Source organism: Dendropsophus ebraccatus, chromosome 12 (assembly GCF_027789765.1).
Source record: "Dendropsophus ebraccatus isolate aDenEbr1 chromosome 12, aDenEbr1.pat, whole genome shotgun sequence".
Lineage (NCBI taxonomy): Eukaryota > Metazoa > Chordata > Amphibia > Anura > Hylidae > Dendropsophus > Dendropsophus ebraccatus.
In genome coordinates this window covers 32,180,384-32,195,018 of record NC_091465.1, presented here as the reverse complement: position 1 = coordinate 32,195,018, position 14,635 = coordinate 32,180,384, and the positions used below count along the sequence as shown (strand labels likewise).

The 14,635-nt window shown below is 42.6% G+C and overlaps 1 protein-coding gene across 2 annotated transcripts in view; it reads right to left on the bottom strand.

The window, feature by feature from the left end:
* Positions 1-12,804, bottom strand: part of LOC138769641 (probable pleckstrin homology domain-containing family N member 1) — a 41,297-nt gene extending 28,493 nt beyond the window's left edge. Inside the window, exons 1-3 of one of the 2 annotated variants that reach the window (XM_069948239.1) lie at positions 12,524-12,804; positions 12,164-12,350; positions 5,384-5,459 (exon numbers count right to left, since the gene is read on the bottom strand). In XM_069948239.1, coding sequence (XP_069804340.1) covers positions 5,384-5,459; positions 12,164-12,255 — 168 coding nt within the window. In that variant the 5' untranslated portion in view covers positions 12,256-12,350; positions 12,524-12,804. Of the gene's footprint in view, positions 1-5,383; positions 5,460-12,163 lie in introns of both variants that reach the window. The other variant, XM_069948238.1, reaches the window with a different exon arrangement.
* Between the last annotated feature and the right edge of the window lie 1,831 nt (positions 12,805-14,635).

Below are 14,635 nucleotides of genomic sequence, written 5' to 3'. Positions count from 1 at the left end.
AGATGGGGTGGAGTCTCATCAATGCAGCTCCTCCTAATGAGATTAGCCTAATCACCTGGCTGGACTATGCAGCCAGCAGTCTTATAAGTGGATTGGAGTCAGTTCACATTGTGTACACTTATGTGAACTGCGCTTTGCTCTGTTCATGCTTTAGGTCTTTCTTAGTGTGCTTGTCTTCTAGCACAGTGCTTCTCAATTCCAGTCCTCAGGCCTCACCAACAGGTCATGTTTTGAGGATTTCCTTAGTATTTCACAGGTGATACAATTATACTCAGTGCATCAGGTATTATCACAGGTGTCCTTTGTAAGGGAAATCCTCAAAACATGACCTGTTGGTGAGGCCTGAGGACTGGAATTGAGAAGCACTGTTCTAGCATCTTCTCACAGGTGCTGGGCAGGCTTCCTGGGGGATTGGGCTCCCTCTAGTGGCAGACATAGTCCTATTCACCTATATTTATAGACTCAGCACACAAGTTCAAGTCAATTCTAGGCTGATCACCTGAAAGTATGTATAGCAATCACCTCTAGACGTCTGTGCTCAGCTGTTGGTGTGTTTCAGTCCGCAAATCAGATCCTTGCTCCCTGACTATCCCCCACCTCCTCCCTTCCTAGAGACTTTAGCCATTTAAAATTTTGTTCCATTCCTAGTTCTCTGCTCAGTTCCAGTCTGAAAGTCTTTACATGCATTGCATTTTTGAAGTTTGAGCTAATTTTTAGATTTAACCATTCAAAGAGTATCAGGTCCCAGGCTCCAGTAATCCTTCACTTTTTTCAGTCTGTGGTCACTGGGGACCTTCTCTGAGGGTAGTGACCTGGGAGTTTGTGTCAGCAAAGCCCATCCTGCCTTGTGGCAGGCTCTGGTGAAAACAAGAAGCTCCTTAGACTCCGCTCCTTGGAGAGGGTATGTCAGAACTCCTCTGTGATCCAGGGGATCGACCTCCTTGTACCTGGTGCATCCATTACAGATGTTTTATGAAGATTTGAATTATTCAGCCTGTGTTCATTTAGTGTTTTTACTGCATTTTGAGGGTGTTTTAATGTGATTTTGCCATAATTTTAGGAACATAATGGCAAAAAAGCAATGTGTGTGCCTCAGGGGAAATGTACAACTAATATATCCTGATTCCATACAAAAGCATACAAAAAGGGTGGAAAGGGGGGGGGGATCTGATATATGATAATGTAATCCAATAGTTCAGGGGACGTCAGCTGATCCAAGATGGCCCACTTGCTGACACAAATAAAGCCATGTAATTTTTCAGCGGTCTAAAGGTCCACCAAAAACGTTCCTGTATTCTCTATGGGGAGGTAAGGGTTAAGTCGCAGAGATTGTTGGCAAATGCAATAGGTCAGTTTTGCCTGCAATGTTATGGGAGAGGTCTTAGGAGTATAATATAGATTGCATAGGCAGGAGTGCATTACTTAGGGCTGTCCTCTTTGGGGCAGAACACAGAGCTGCTGTGGCAATTATCGATTTTCGATGAGAGAGGTGGTATGGTGACATCATTATTTCCTACAGGGCAGCTTCGAAGTTTCCATTGAAGTTGATGGGGGTTTCACGACAGGCCCCACCACACTTACTGTAGTTCAGAGAGAATTTACAGCACCGCACACAGGCGAGGTGTGAACATACCCTAAGTGCTAATTGTATACTACTGAATTTGTCATTTTGTTCACAATCTCATCGGATGCTGACAATGAGAATGATGATTATTTCTACCGCCACGTCTCCTCAGAGTTCTCTATGTGTCGGGAAACTTTACTCATTATACAAAGACCTTTATGAAGTTTAGACTTTAGGCGGCTTAGATAAATATTTGTAAAAGTCTCTATTCATATGTGGGACAGACGCAGTATTGTTATCCTCAGAGGGCCTGCCACGTTGGGAATAAGGAAGTTTTACATTGGGCCATAGTTTACCATCCAGTTTATATTTCCTGGCCAGAAAAGAGAGGAAGCATGAGATTACTGAGGATTTTAACACGATCACAATTCTATATTGGATTAATAGGTGCAGGATGGTGTTTTATGGTTCAATCGTTTTACAAGCCCAGAAATCTTCTTAGGTTTCTAGAAATACATACAGTATATCGTCAACTTCAAAATGTTTGGCACCCTTTAAGAGACTGAGGAAACTTTGTTAAGGGTTACAGGAGGTAAAGACAGCCAGAGCATGTGCTTCTTAAGCAGATGGCTGACTGTATTGATATCATCGAGTCCATGCTGGTATGTAATGCTATTGTGGTGACCACCTGTGGTAGCACAAGTAATGTGGACTTAAAGGGCCAGCTGCCTGCAGGTTGCTGTAGTTCTTTACTCTGAGCCCTGGCACTACCTTAAGCCGTCACAACAAATGTTGGCTGCACTGCAATTGATGAGACAGTATTACACAGCACAGTCTAGAGGAGGAATCAGGTGCCAACCTGTCAGGTCCGCGCTTGCTTCCACCTTGTTCCCCGCTTACTCCCTGTGCTATTACACACACAGACAGCAAGCGGGGAGGAGCATGAGGGGCCACAGATAGCAGCGGGAAGGGTGGCCCGGACGATCCTTAGAACATCCAGGCTGCCCGTTGAAGTCAGCATCAGAGCGACATGCAGCAGACCATCACTTATGTGATCTTGATTTTCTGACGTGTTGAACGACTACAATCAGCCGACATCGTTAAGGTCGGCTGATCGTGGTCTTTTAAGATACACTATTACAACAAACAATTATTGGCCGGAGGGGACGGTAATCGGCCAAGTACGGCCTATAATCGCTTGGTGTAATAGGGCCGTAGGTCTTTCATCCCCTGGGGCACTTACTGGCCAACAATGTCATGGTCAGTGACAGCTAAGGGGCCTAGAATTTGCTATCCCCTAGGACATGGAGAAAAAAACTAGTAGAATATTGTCCCTCAGGTCACAGCAAAGCTTGCATGTGGGATATCTTTAAAAGACTTTAAACTTGAGACCCAAGACCATTAGACCTGGACAAACTGGGTACATAGATAGCTAAATAGACTTACTCCTCTCCTTTACCAGAAAGTTCAAGGCTATTCTGAGATAGAAACATAGAAGATTGTCGGCAGAAAAAGACCACTGGGTCCATCTAGTCTGCCCTTTTAGTATTTTCTTTGTGTATTTTCGTTGTGTATGTTTATCCCAGGCGTGTTAAAATTTTGTTATTGTAGATTTACCAACCACCTCTGCTGGAAGTTTGTTCCAGGTATCTACTACTCTTTCAGTAAAATAATATTTTCTCACATTGCTTCTGATCTTTCCCCCAACTAACCTCTCACTGTGTCTTCTTGTTCTTGAGCTCAGTTTTTTACTAAAAACACTCCCCTCTTGAACCTTATTTAGTCCTGTAACATACTTAAAGGTTTCAATCATGTCCCCCCATTCTCTTCTTGATAAACTAAGGATATGCTGTCCAGTGAGGGTAGCAGAGAACACCAAAGCGCGTTAAGCTAGAGGCCCTATTCCACGGAATGAATGTCGTTCGTACGAACGATAATCATCCCGTGGAATAGTGTGCAACAATCAGCCGACATCGTTCATGTCGGCTGATTGTTGCAGTCGTTTGTTTTTCAACATGTTGAAAAACAAGCGACTGATACAGCAACGATCTGCTGCCGTCGCTCCATTGAATAGGAGCATCGGCAGCAGACGCTGCTGTATCCTATGGGCTGCCCGAACGATCAGCGATCACCCGGGCAGCCCCCTCCCCCCCCCTGCAGCTCCCCGCCGCCCCTCCTGCACTCACCCGCTATTCAGCGCGGCTGCAGCGAGCGGGGTACAAGGAGCAAATGAGCGCTGAGAGCGCTCATTTGCTCCTCTTAACAACCGGTGGAATAGGGGCTTTAGTCTTTGGTTACCAAAGACCGAACTGCTTACTAGACAACTGGGTCCAATATGACAGGTCTTGTTGGGTGTCCATAGTATACAATGGTTAGAAGTGGAGTGTCCTATGCTCATTAATGTGCATTTAGAGTGGAGATGAGACAGTATGGTCAGATCCCACAGAGGAGCTACTGTTGCTAAGATTTATAGAAAAGTTACCATTGTCTGTAATAAAAAGTTGGCCAGAACACACAGTGCATGTAGGCTTGTTGAATAAAGGGCTGTCTAACCACAGTCTAGTCAGAGTGAGCATGTGAGTATCAGAACTCTAACATGGAGCAATGGAAGAAGTTGTCCTGGTCTGATCAAAGACTTTTCTTCTGCATATGTGGATGGCTGGCCGCGTACGTGTCACTTACAGTATCTGAGGAAGACATGGCATTATAGGATGTAGACATGATGGCGGAAGCAATGTAATGTTCTGCTAGAAACTTTGGATCTGTTCTTGGTATTTGTGTGGATTTTATTTTCACACTTACAACCTATTTAAGCATTGTACAGACCAAGTGTATGATTTATGTATTCTCTAATGACCAGGGACATATATTGCAAAAATTGTCTAGGAATGGTTTGAGGAACATGACAAAGATTTTTATTGTCTTGGTATCGTCTTGGTATTGTCTTGGTATTGTCTTAGTATTGTCTTGACCTTCAAACTCCTTGGATCGTTATCTGCTTGACCACCTGTGGGGTGTGCCGGAAAACATGCAATCTATGGTGTGTGCATCCTACAACATATAGGACTTAAAAGACCTGCTGCTTATATTCTTTGTGATAGACATATTACACCATCAGAGATATATTCCTTTGATGGATATCCAACACTCACATTTATATATTTAAAAAAACAACAGTTTTTTTTAGAATTTTAAAGCAAATGTTCCAGCAGGTAGCGAAGTCCTTTTTTGGAAATGGGGCCCGATTCCCACACACGGCGCTGGTCTTTTCCCGGTCAGCAGCCCGGCCTGAAGCATAGGAGGCGGTCTCGCCCACCAACAGTGTGACATTCTGCCCTCCCCTTTGTGATGTGGCTCCATTAGACTTAATGGAGCCGCGTCACAGAGGGGAGGGGTTTCGTCACACTGGGGGCCGCCTCCAGTGCTTTATGCCTGGCCAGTGACCAGAAATAGACTGGAGCTGTGTACCGTGGTTAAGAAAAAAAGGACCGCACCACTGGCCTCCCGGCACCAGTCTATTGATGTAAAGATCTTAAAGCAATGTGTTGTGTTTTGGATTGTTATATGTTGCCTCCATTTTCGTGTTATGGCTGATCTCTGTGTGTCTACCGATGTTTTTCACTTTTGGGGGGAAATTCTAGATCATCACGTGAATTTTTTTAGTAATATTATTATTACTATTCAATTGTGGACACAATTTTGACAAACTTTTTTTTCCTACCAATTAGGTGGTCAATTAAGATGTATCATTCCATATCAACCTTATACAGGACATTTTTTTTTTTTTTAGTTTGGGAGAAAAATGCTCAATATACTTACAGCCAGCTCTGGAGAAATGCAGAACGGACCTCCATTTATTGGGGGAGTGCAGGGTGTGCTACTTGCTGATGGTTTCCTGCAAGAAAAAAAGAATAGGGTAAGATCCAGCTCTGTTATAAAACAATCCACTCTCCCAATACAGTATGGCTGCTTCAGTAAATATTTGTAGTTTTTATGAGATTATTATTTCCTTACAATTTTGCATGGTGCTGCTTGTGATAAGCCTTCTAGGCCACTGGAGATCCATGCCATTCCCAGTAAGCCAAACACATCTTTTGGAGGCACATTGGGGGGGCACACAAAATGGCAGTCTAAAGAAATATTTGCAACTTTTGTGTGAAGAAAACTGGCGTACAGCCTCGATAAATCCCCCCCTGGGCTATTCATGTATAATACCACATAATCATAACGTTGCAGGACCATCTGGTTCTACCTGTTTCAATGGCACTGAGCAGAGAGAAGACAATTGTACTCCTCCTTGCTCTTCTTTATACACAATACAAAGACGAGGGGCAGTGTATTCTACAGTATATACTCCTTCAGTCAGCCTCAAGCACCAAGTGAACAGCCTTCACATGAAGAAGAGGATGGTCTCTGCTTGGTGCGGTAGGAGAGTGCGGGGAGTAGAGGCAAAGAACCCTGAGCAAAAAAATCACCACTGGCCATGTGCTGGGAATATTTTTTTTTCGTTCCAGAATAAACAATATTTGTTCCTATACAACAAGATGGAAAATATGAGCCCGAGTTCAACTTTCCTCTAAGGTTAAATGCAGCGAGAGAAAAAAATAAATTCCTGACTCCCTCATAGATTTCTCATTATAAAAGACCTGATTTCGCTGCTTGGTTTAAGTGAAAATTCTTCTTTCTTGTTAACTTTTCTTCGCTGCTGCTGCTGCTGCGTGTAACCTGAGATTCCGTCTCTCTCCAGTGACTGCAGAAACACCCAGAGGGCGTAATAAACTGAATTATCACTAAAAATAACAATTCGGCTTGTCCTTAATTTCCGTCTCCTTTATGGTGGTCACACAGCGTTTTTCTTTGTTCTGTGATGCTTTGCCTATGTTATACCACTATCTAGTATAATATGAAATGCATAGAAACATGTCTTCTTTGCAGTACCTTAGTGCAGGGTATTCTTTCCATTTTATCTGCATGGGTGTTTGGGTGTTTATCCCCCCCCCCCAAACATACAGCATGTTCCAGCACTTTTTCAACAGGTACCTCTAAAACACAAGGGGGGAGTTGCTAGGGGCAACTGCATCAGTTTCACTTTACACCATGTTTGATAAATCTCCCTCTTAGGGCCGTATTCCACCGGACGATTATCGTTCAGATTATTGTTAAATCGTTGGAATCTAAACGATAATCGTTCGGTTGAAATGAAGTTAGCGATTAACGACCGAACGAGTAATCATTGATCGTTTTATAAGACTTGGACCTATTTTTATCGTTGCTCATTCGCAAAACGTTCGCAAATCGTTCGCATTGAATAAGACGTTGTCCAGTCGTTCGCAGTAGATAAGAACGCAATAGCGAAAAAATAGCGAAGAAAAAACGATCGTAAATACGATCATAAGTAACTATTTTCGTTCCATGGAAATGAGTGAACGTTTTCAGGTCTTTCGCAATAGCGGTCGTTTGAGATTGTTAATCGTTTGAGATAATCGTCCGGTGGAATAGGGCCCTTAGTGTAGAGAGAGTCACCCAGTTGGGGCCTCCAGTTAGGATGGATTGTCCAGATAGGTAGGGACACTGGTTGGGGTGTAAGCAATCTTAGCCCTCTCCTATAATCATAACTTACTTCTTGGTCTTGGACTTATGACGCTCATGATGGCCCAATGGGGGAACTGCCCGCTTATGTTCCCTTTCAGACCATGTGATTTACTCTTGACTAGTCAATAACATTTCTACGGATATGATCATTACTATATCTGTGGTGCTTTATACAAGACCCAAAATGGCTTTATGACCTCCCATCGACTTTATGCATGGGTGTCCATTATACCCGATGTTAGGGCTTTTTATATCTGCTTCCTCTGACAGAAAAGCCTAAAATTATCTAATGTAAATCTCTCCTTTACTCTTTTTACCCTTTCTATAATATATCCTTATTATATACTGTTAGTGAACAGTCAGCAGAGATTGGGCCTCTCCACCCCCACTACCACTGCTATGCACTAAGCTGCAATGTCCTGCTCTTAGGACGGATCATTCTAGTCTTTTGCTGCCTGGGGCAGTACGTCACACTCCACACCCTTAACATTATTCCAGAGATTATAGAATAATAGAAGTAGGTTAATTGCTGTCCATATAATCATCATGTCTCCCTATATATGCCCTATATAATACTAATCAAGCTTTACCTCATATTGACAGAAACAATAGTTACGGTAACTTCACAACCGAGGCTTCCAACCATGGTGCAATGCAAAATCTTTAGGCTGTGTTCACACATGTTGGAGTTTCACACACTAAGACAGTGCCTGAATGCGATTGTGTTTCTCTTCTTGGAAGTGTTTGGAGTTTCATTGTAGTACTGCAGCGCACTGATTGGCTGAGCGGGACGTGAAGACACCGTGAGCCCCGAATTTGCAGCGAGAAATCAGCTGCGGATACGGCCAGTGTGTTTGTACCCTAAGGCTGGGTTCACACTGCGTTTTTTGCAATCCGTTCAACGTATCCTTTTTTGATTGGTTACTTTTAAAAACTACTTTTCTGTCCGTTAAAAAAGCACATCCGTTTCGATCCGTTCTTTTATCATGGAAGTCAATGGAAAAACGGACCCAAACGGATGACACACAATTGCATCCGTTTTTTCCATAAAACGTTAAACAGATTGCAAAAACGCAGTGTGAACCCAGCCTTATCATCAGCAGAATATTGATCTTCCAAAAGCCAAGCAGACTTGTCCCTTCCCTCTAGTTGATCAGGCCTCTGCCTAGGCATTGGGGCAGCTAGTCTCATGCTACCTGCTGCTTGTACATATCCTCCACCTTCACAGAAATGGCTCCCAAGTACTCTCACAGACTCTCTTTACTATTGGCACTCAATGGCAGCTCTTTCTTATAAGAAACCAGCTCCCTGCACACCACTATCTCAGCTTGCTAGGTTTAGACTTGAAAATGTTAGCACTTACACAACAGTGGGTGAGAGTCGCATAAGTCGCATTTTTGTATTTGTATTAGTTATCATGCCTTGTGTTGTGTTGTGTTGCTTATGTATCATAACATTGCATTTAAAATTCTCATGTCTTCCCATACTTAGCAGCTGCTGTATGTCATGCAGGAAGTGGTGTATTCTTTCCAGTCTGAGGGTGGGTTCATACTGAGGAATTCTCGCGGATAAACTCTGCGGAATTCCATCGACTGTCTGCGCGCACGGCCGCGCGCCTTTCCGCCGGCTCCATAGACACCACTCTATGGGCCGGCGTATTCCGCTATGGGCCAAAAGAAGTGACATGTCTCTTCTTTGGGCGCATAGAGGAATACGCCGGTCCATAGAATGGTGTCTATGGAGCCGGCGGAAAGGCGCGCGGCCGTACGCGCGGACAGAAAGCAGAATTCCGCGGATATTATCCACGAGAATTCCTCAGTATGAACCCACCCTAAGACAGTGCTCTCTGCTGCCAGAGCAGGTGAGGTTTTCTATTGGGATTTGCTACTGCTCTGTACAATTCCTGTCTCGGACAGAGATGTCAGCAGAGAGCGCTGTGACTGAAAGAAAACAAAACACCATTTGCTGCAGGACATACAGCAGCTCATAAGTATGGGAAGACTTCAGATTTTTAAATAGACGTAAATTACAAATCTATATTACTTTTTAAATAGTTGATTTAAAAGAAAAATATTTTTTTTGCTGGAGAACCCCTTTAAGGGTGATACGCATCTTATAACTCAGCTGCTTAGAGGAGACCGCTTCCTATCGCTCTAAGATGTGGTCAGGGTATACTATATGTGTTCTTGTCACTTTGGTTACTCAGTAAAAACTCTAAGTATCTGAAGCTGCAGAAATATCTTGCACATTACACATTGTTCAGAGTACAAAACGTGCAGAAAGGTGACGAGAACATTGTGTACCAAACCCTTGTAACCTCTTCATCAAACCCTTGTAACCCATCATCATCCATAGAGATAGGGTAGGAATGGATATGCTAGGGCCATTGGAGTCTGTAAACTGTGGATGACTAGGTTCATCCTATTGCAAATTCAGCAGTAATTTATAGATGTCCAATGATACCTGATCATAGTACTCACAATATAAAGAGCAATGCACTGTGTATTAAAGTTACATGCCATTGCTGTTCCTTTGTTATGTGTAGTGAGAGAATTACAGTATAACTAGTGGTGTAGTGATAGGTAATGACCATTGGGGGTCTTGATCAGATTTTATGTTGGGGTTCAGGAGATCCAGACCTTGCATTGCCATTGCCAGGGCAATATCTGTACCTGCTCCACCCCCGGTGTCCTCCTTTTTGGCAAAAGTTCCATTAATTCTATCAGATGCCAGTTTCGGGAGTGACTATCACCTTTACTCTACTACTTGTATAGTTATATTACTGATAATTTTGCCGCATTATTACTAAACAGCTTGTTTTCAGTTACCAGTAAATGCAGCTGCAGTACCAGGTACAGCCACTATAAAATCTATGGCGCTGTACCTGGTAAACAATGACAAGGCATAGTGCCACAACCCCTTCAATCAGCTGATCAGCAGGGGTGCTGGTAGACTCTGACAGAGCTGATATTAAATTCTTATCCTAAGGGTCCATTTACACAGAAACATTATCTAACAGGTTATCTGCCAAAGATTTGAAGCCAAAGCCAGGAATGGATTTGAAAAGAGGAGAAATCTCAGGCTTTCCTTTATGACCTGTTGTTTGTTTATAGTCTGTTCCTGGCTTTGGCTTCAAATCTTTGGCAGATAATCAGTCAGATAATCTTTCTGTGTAAATGGACCCTTAGGGTAGACCACCAATATGGAAGGCCCAGAAACCCCCCATACTGTGCTGACTTTATTCCTATCTCCATGACAGTACATTATATATCTATCTATATATATGTATCTATATATATATATATATATATATATATATATATATATATATAGTTACACATTCAGTGTGTTATCTCATCTCTGAGAAGCTGATACTCTATCAACATTGGTAATCCCAGAATTCATAATTCCTGACAATTTGATCAGACGTTGAAATCATCCAATGCTTTAAAGATACAAAAAAACAACAACTCACTTTGTAAGTATTATGATGGATTATATGTAGTTTTCTACAACCTTACCCCCATCAGAGCCATGGATAGAAGGAAAACAAAACTGGCAGAAAATCCTAATTCTGATCATTGGGATCCATTAGATCACAGGTGTCAAACTCGTATGCTCCAGCTGTTGCAAAACTACAGTTCCCATCATCCCTGGACAGCCAAAGCTATAGCATAATGGGAATTGTACAACAGCCGGAGGAATACGAGCGAGTGTGACACCCCTGCTTTAGAATACATCAAAATTCTTAAAACCCCAATTTATTAAATTAGGAATCACTATGTGCGAATGGAACACAAGAGCTCTGCTACATCTATAACACTTCTCTGGGTTAGCTGACACCAGACTATATGATGATCATTGTATTATCCATCAGCACCACCATACACTTCTCTGTTGGTCTATTTGCCATAAGCAGCCTGAGGCAGCCACAATGCCCATTGGCACATCACAACAACTGGCTGAATACAGATTACAGGACCTTATGCTGCGTATACACGGAACGATTATCGTGCAAATTTGCACGATAACGGTCGAATTCGAACGATAATCGTATGTGTAAATACACGATGGATCTTTCAACAGGTTCTCAAATCGTTGTTGATCGTTTGCAAAAAATTTGTAGATCGTTCCATGTAAACAGTGGTTCGCCGATTTACCCAATGTGTGAGATAGGCTTAAGCGATCGCAAAACGAATTTCCGTACGATATATCGTACCGTCTAAATGCTGATCGTTGTGAGAAAAAAAACGTTACTCCGACATCGTTAATCGTACGATCGGGCGAATTATCGTTCCGTGTAAACGTAGCATTAGAATTTTTATTTGATATCTCTCCTTCACAATAGTTATTCTAATGGTCCGTTTACACGAAGCGATAATTCGCCCAATCGATTGTTTAACAATTTTGAAGCAACGATTTTTTTTTTTTTATAACGATCAGCATTTAGACGAATAAATCGTTAGAAAAATTGTTAGAAAAATCGTTTTTAAGATCGCTGAAGCCCGTCTCACACATAGGGTGAATCTTTGAAAGACTGTTTACATGAACCGATCTGCAAATTTTTGTTGAACGACCAACGACGATTTGAGAACGATGTTGAAAGATCACAATGAACGATTTCTCGATCGTTCGCTGCGTTTACATGAGCCGATTATCGCTCAAATGCGATGGTTATTGCGAATATTCGAACGATAATTGTTCCGAGTAAACGCACCATAACATTGGCACTATGGAATCGTCAATTCTATAGGTCGTTATTGTTATTGAAGGTAAAGCTTCCCTTTAAATATCTTATTTTTATTCCGATGTAGCAGAGCCGAATTAATCTTTTAATATTATTCGAACATCATTATAACTTTTTGAGTTTAGTTCATACAGAATTTTCACTTATATCTATGAGTTATGGTAAATGACAAACACAGCTCTGCTACATCTGTATATACATTTTTAGTAAAAAAAAAAGAAAAAGAAAGTATATTACGGTTGATGATAAGTTATACTCACCTGCTTTCGTCTCTTTGAAGCAGCTCAGTCTCCTCGTGCCCATCGCTGCCATTCTCCTTGGTACCCCGCGCTGTCACGCTGCAGCAACCCATGACAGGACTGGGGTGGCAATGCACTCAGCAAACCTCCTGAGCCCATAGGCAAGTGGGAGATGCGGGGAGATGTGGGATTGCCTCATACATCCTTCCTATTAGAAATCACAACAGTGAGCAGAGAGGGGGAGCTGGACAGAGACAATATGCTAGAAAAGTCAGAGACCGGTAGTGTGAAATGGAGAGAGCTTCCTGTTAAGTTCAAGCTTGTTTCTCTTTCCTGCAGAATGAGATGACCTGAGAGGGGGAGGGAAGCTCAGCAACTTACTCAGTTTCAGGGAAGAATAGAACTTGTAGACAGGGCAAAAGGGAAGAGGGAGAAGCGGAGAAGACACTGACAAAGGAGCGAATGACTTGGGGTTAACCCCTTCCAACGTGCAAAGAAAAGCACAAGTGACACTGAAAAGTCACCGCACTAAATTGTCCAAGTCAGCTGCACCCAAGGGAGGGAACTAAGTCCACGCCAGGAGTGGAAGCCCAGTGGATTGTACTATAGCATTAGATGTAAATAGCCGGGGATAAAGCCGTCACTGATAGCAGCTCTGAGTGACACGTAGAAATAATTCTGCAAGTTGAAGGCTGTCAGGTATTTCCCAATATCAAGGGCTTTTTTTTTTTTTTTGGTGTGGGCGGAGAATTATGTGATAGCAACGATGCAATCGATTCAATGAATCATAAGGAGAATTCTTAAGAAAAGCGAGATTAGTGCGGAAAGTAGAAGCCTGAGACAGTTAACCCCTGATATATAAGTTAGATGAGAGACTCTTAAAGGGGTTATCCAGCGCTACAAAAACATGGCCACTTTTCCCCCTACTGTTGTCTCCAGTTCAGGTGTGGTTTGCAATTAAGCTCCATTTACTTCAATGGAACTGAGTTTCAAAACCCCATCCAAACTGGAGACAGCAGTAGGGGGAAAGTGGCCATGTTTTTGTAGCGCTGGATAACCCCTTTAAGTGCAGGTCATAATGTGTGACATACAGAAATAGAGCTCAGAGAGAAGAACGAGAGGCTGCACCGCTATAGCTCACAAGAGGAGATGAGTGGAGCGAATCCAGCAAAAATTTGTTTTGATGACTAAGCAACATTTTTTCAATTATTATTATTTTTTTTTTTAAATGTGCAAAAAAAGGTTATTTACTTGTATGCACTCCCCTGGTGTCCTCTTCTATATCCTCAAGCAATCACTAAGTGAGGGCCAGCACCACGGCCAGTGACTGGCTGACCGTGCTGTCACTCTCAAGATACACTGGCCACGGCACTGTTGTTCTCAGTTAGTCAGCGATTGGCTGAGCAGGCTGTCAATCTTGTGTCTCGAGGGTGACAGTCCTCTCAGCCAATCACTGGCCGCCGTGCTGGACCTAAGTCAGTGATTGCTTGAGCGCGCAGCTGAAGACACGGGAGAGGACATCGGGGGAGGGCGGACAGGTATATGTATGGATTCATTAAAGTGGTTGTCCAGTTAAAATCTTTTTCTTTCAAATCAACTGGTTTCAGAAAGTTATATAGATTTGTCATTTACTTCTATTTTAAAATCTCAATTGTTCTTATAGTTATTAGCTGCTGTGTGTCCTGCACGATATGGTGTATTATTTTCAGTCTGACACAGTGCTCTCTGCTAGCACCTCTGTCCGAGACAGGAACTGTCCAGAGCAGGAGAGGTTTTCTATGGGAATATCCCAGGCAGGTTTACAATATGTCATGCAGGAAATGGTGTATTCTTTTCAGTCCGACATAGTGCTCTCTGCTGACATCTGTCAGTGATAGGAACTGGAGCAGCAGAGGTTTTCTATGGAGATTTGCTACTGCTCTGGACATGAAATATGTCAGCTCTGGTCATGGAGTATAGAAACAGAAAGATAGAAGATTGTCGGCAGAAAAAGACCACTTGGTCCACCTAGTCTGCCCTGTTAGTATGTCCCTTCTTATTATCTTAGGATAGATATATGTTTATCCCAGGCAGGTTTACATTCTGTTATTGTAGATTTACCTACCACATATGCTGGAAGTTTGTTCCAAGCATCTACTACTCTTTCAGTAAAGTAATATTTTCTCACGTTCCTTCTGATCTAACCTCTCACTGTGTTCTCTTGTTCTTGAGTTCAGTTTTTAACTAAAGCACTTCCCTGAACCTTATTCTCTGAACCTTAAAGATTTAAATCATGTCCGCCCTTTTCCTTCTTTCCTCCAAACTATACAGATTCAAATCCTTAAGTCTTTCCTGATATGGTTTATGCCTCACACCCTCCACCATTTTTGTGGCCCATCTTTGGACCTATTCTATTTTATCAATGTCCTTTTTTAGATGAGGTTTCCAGAACTGGACACAGTATTCCAGATGTGGCCTCACCAGAGCTCTATACAGCGGGATCACAATCTCCCT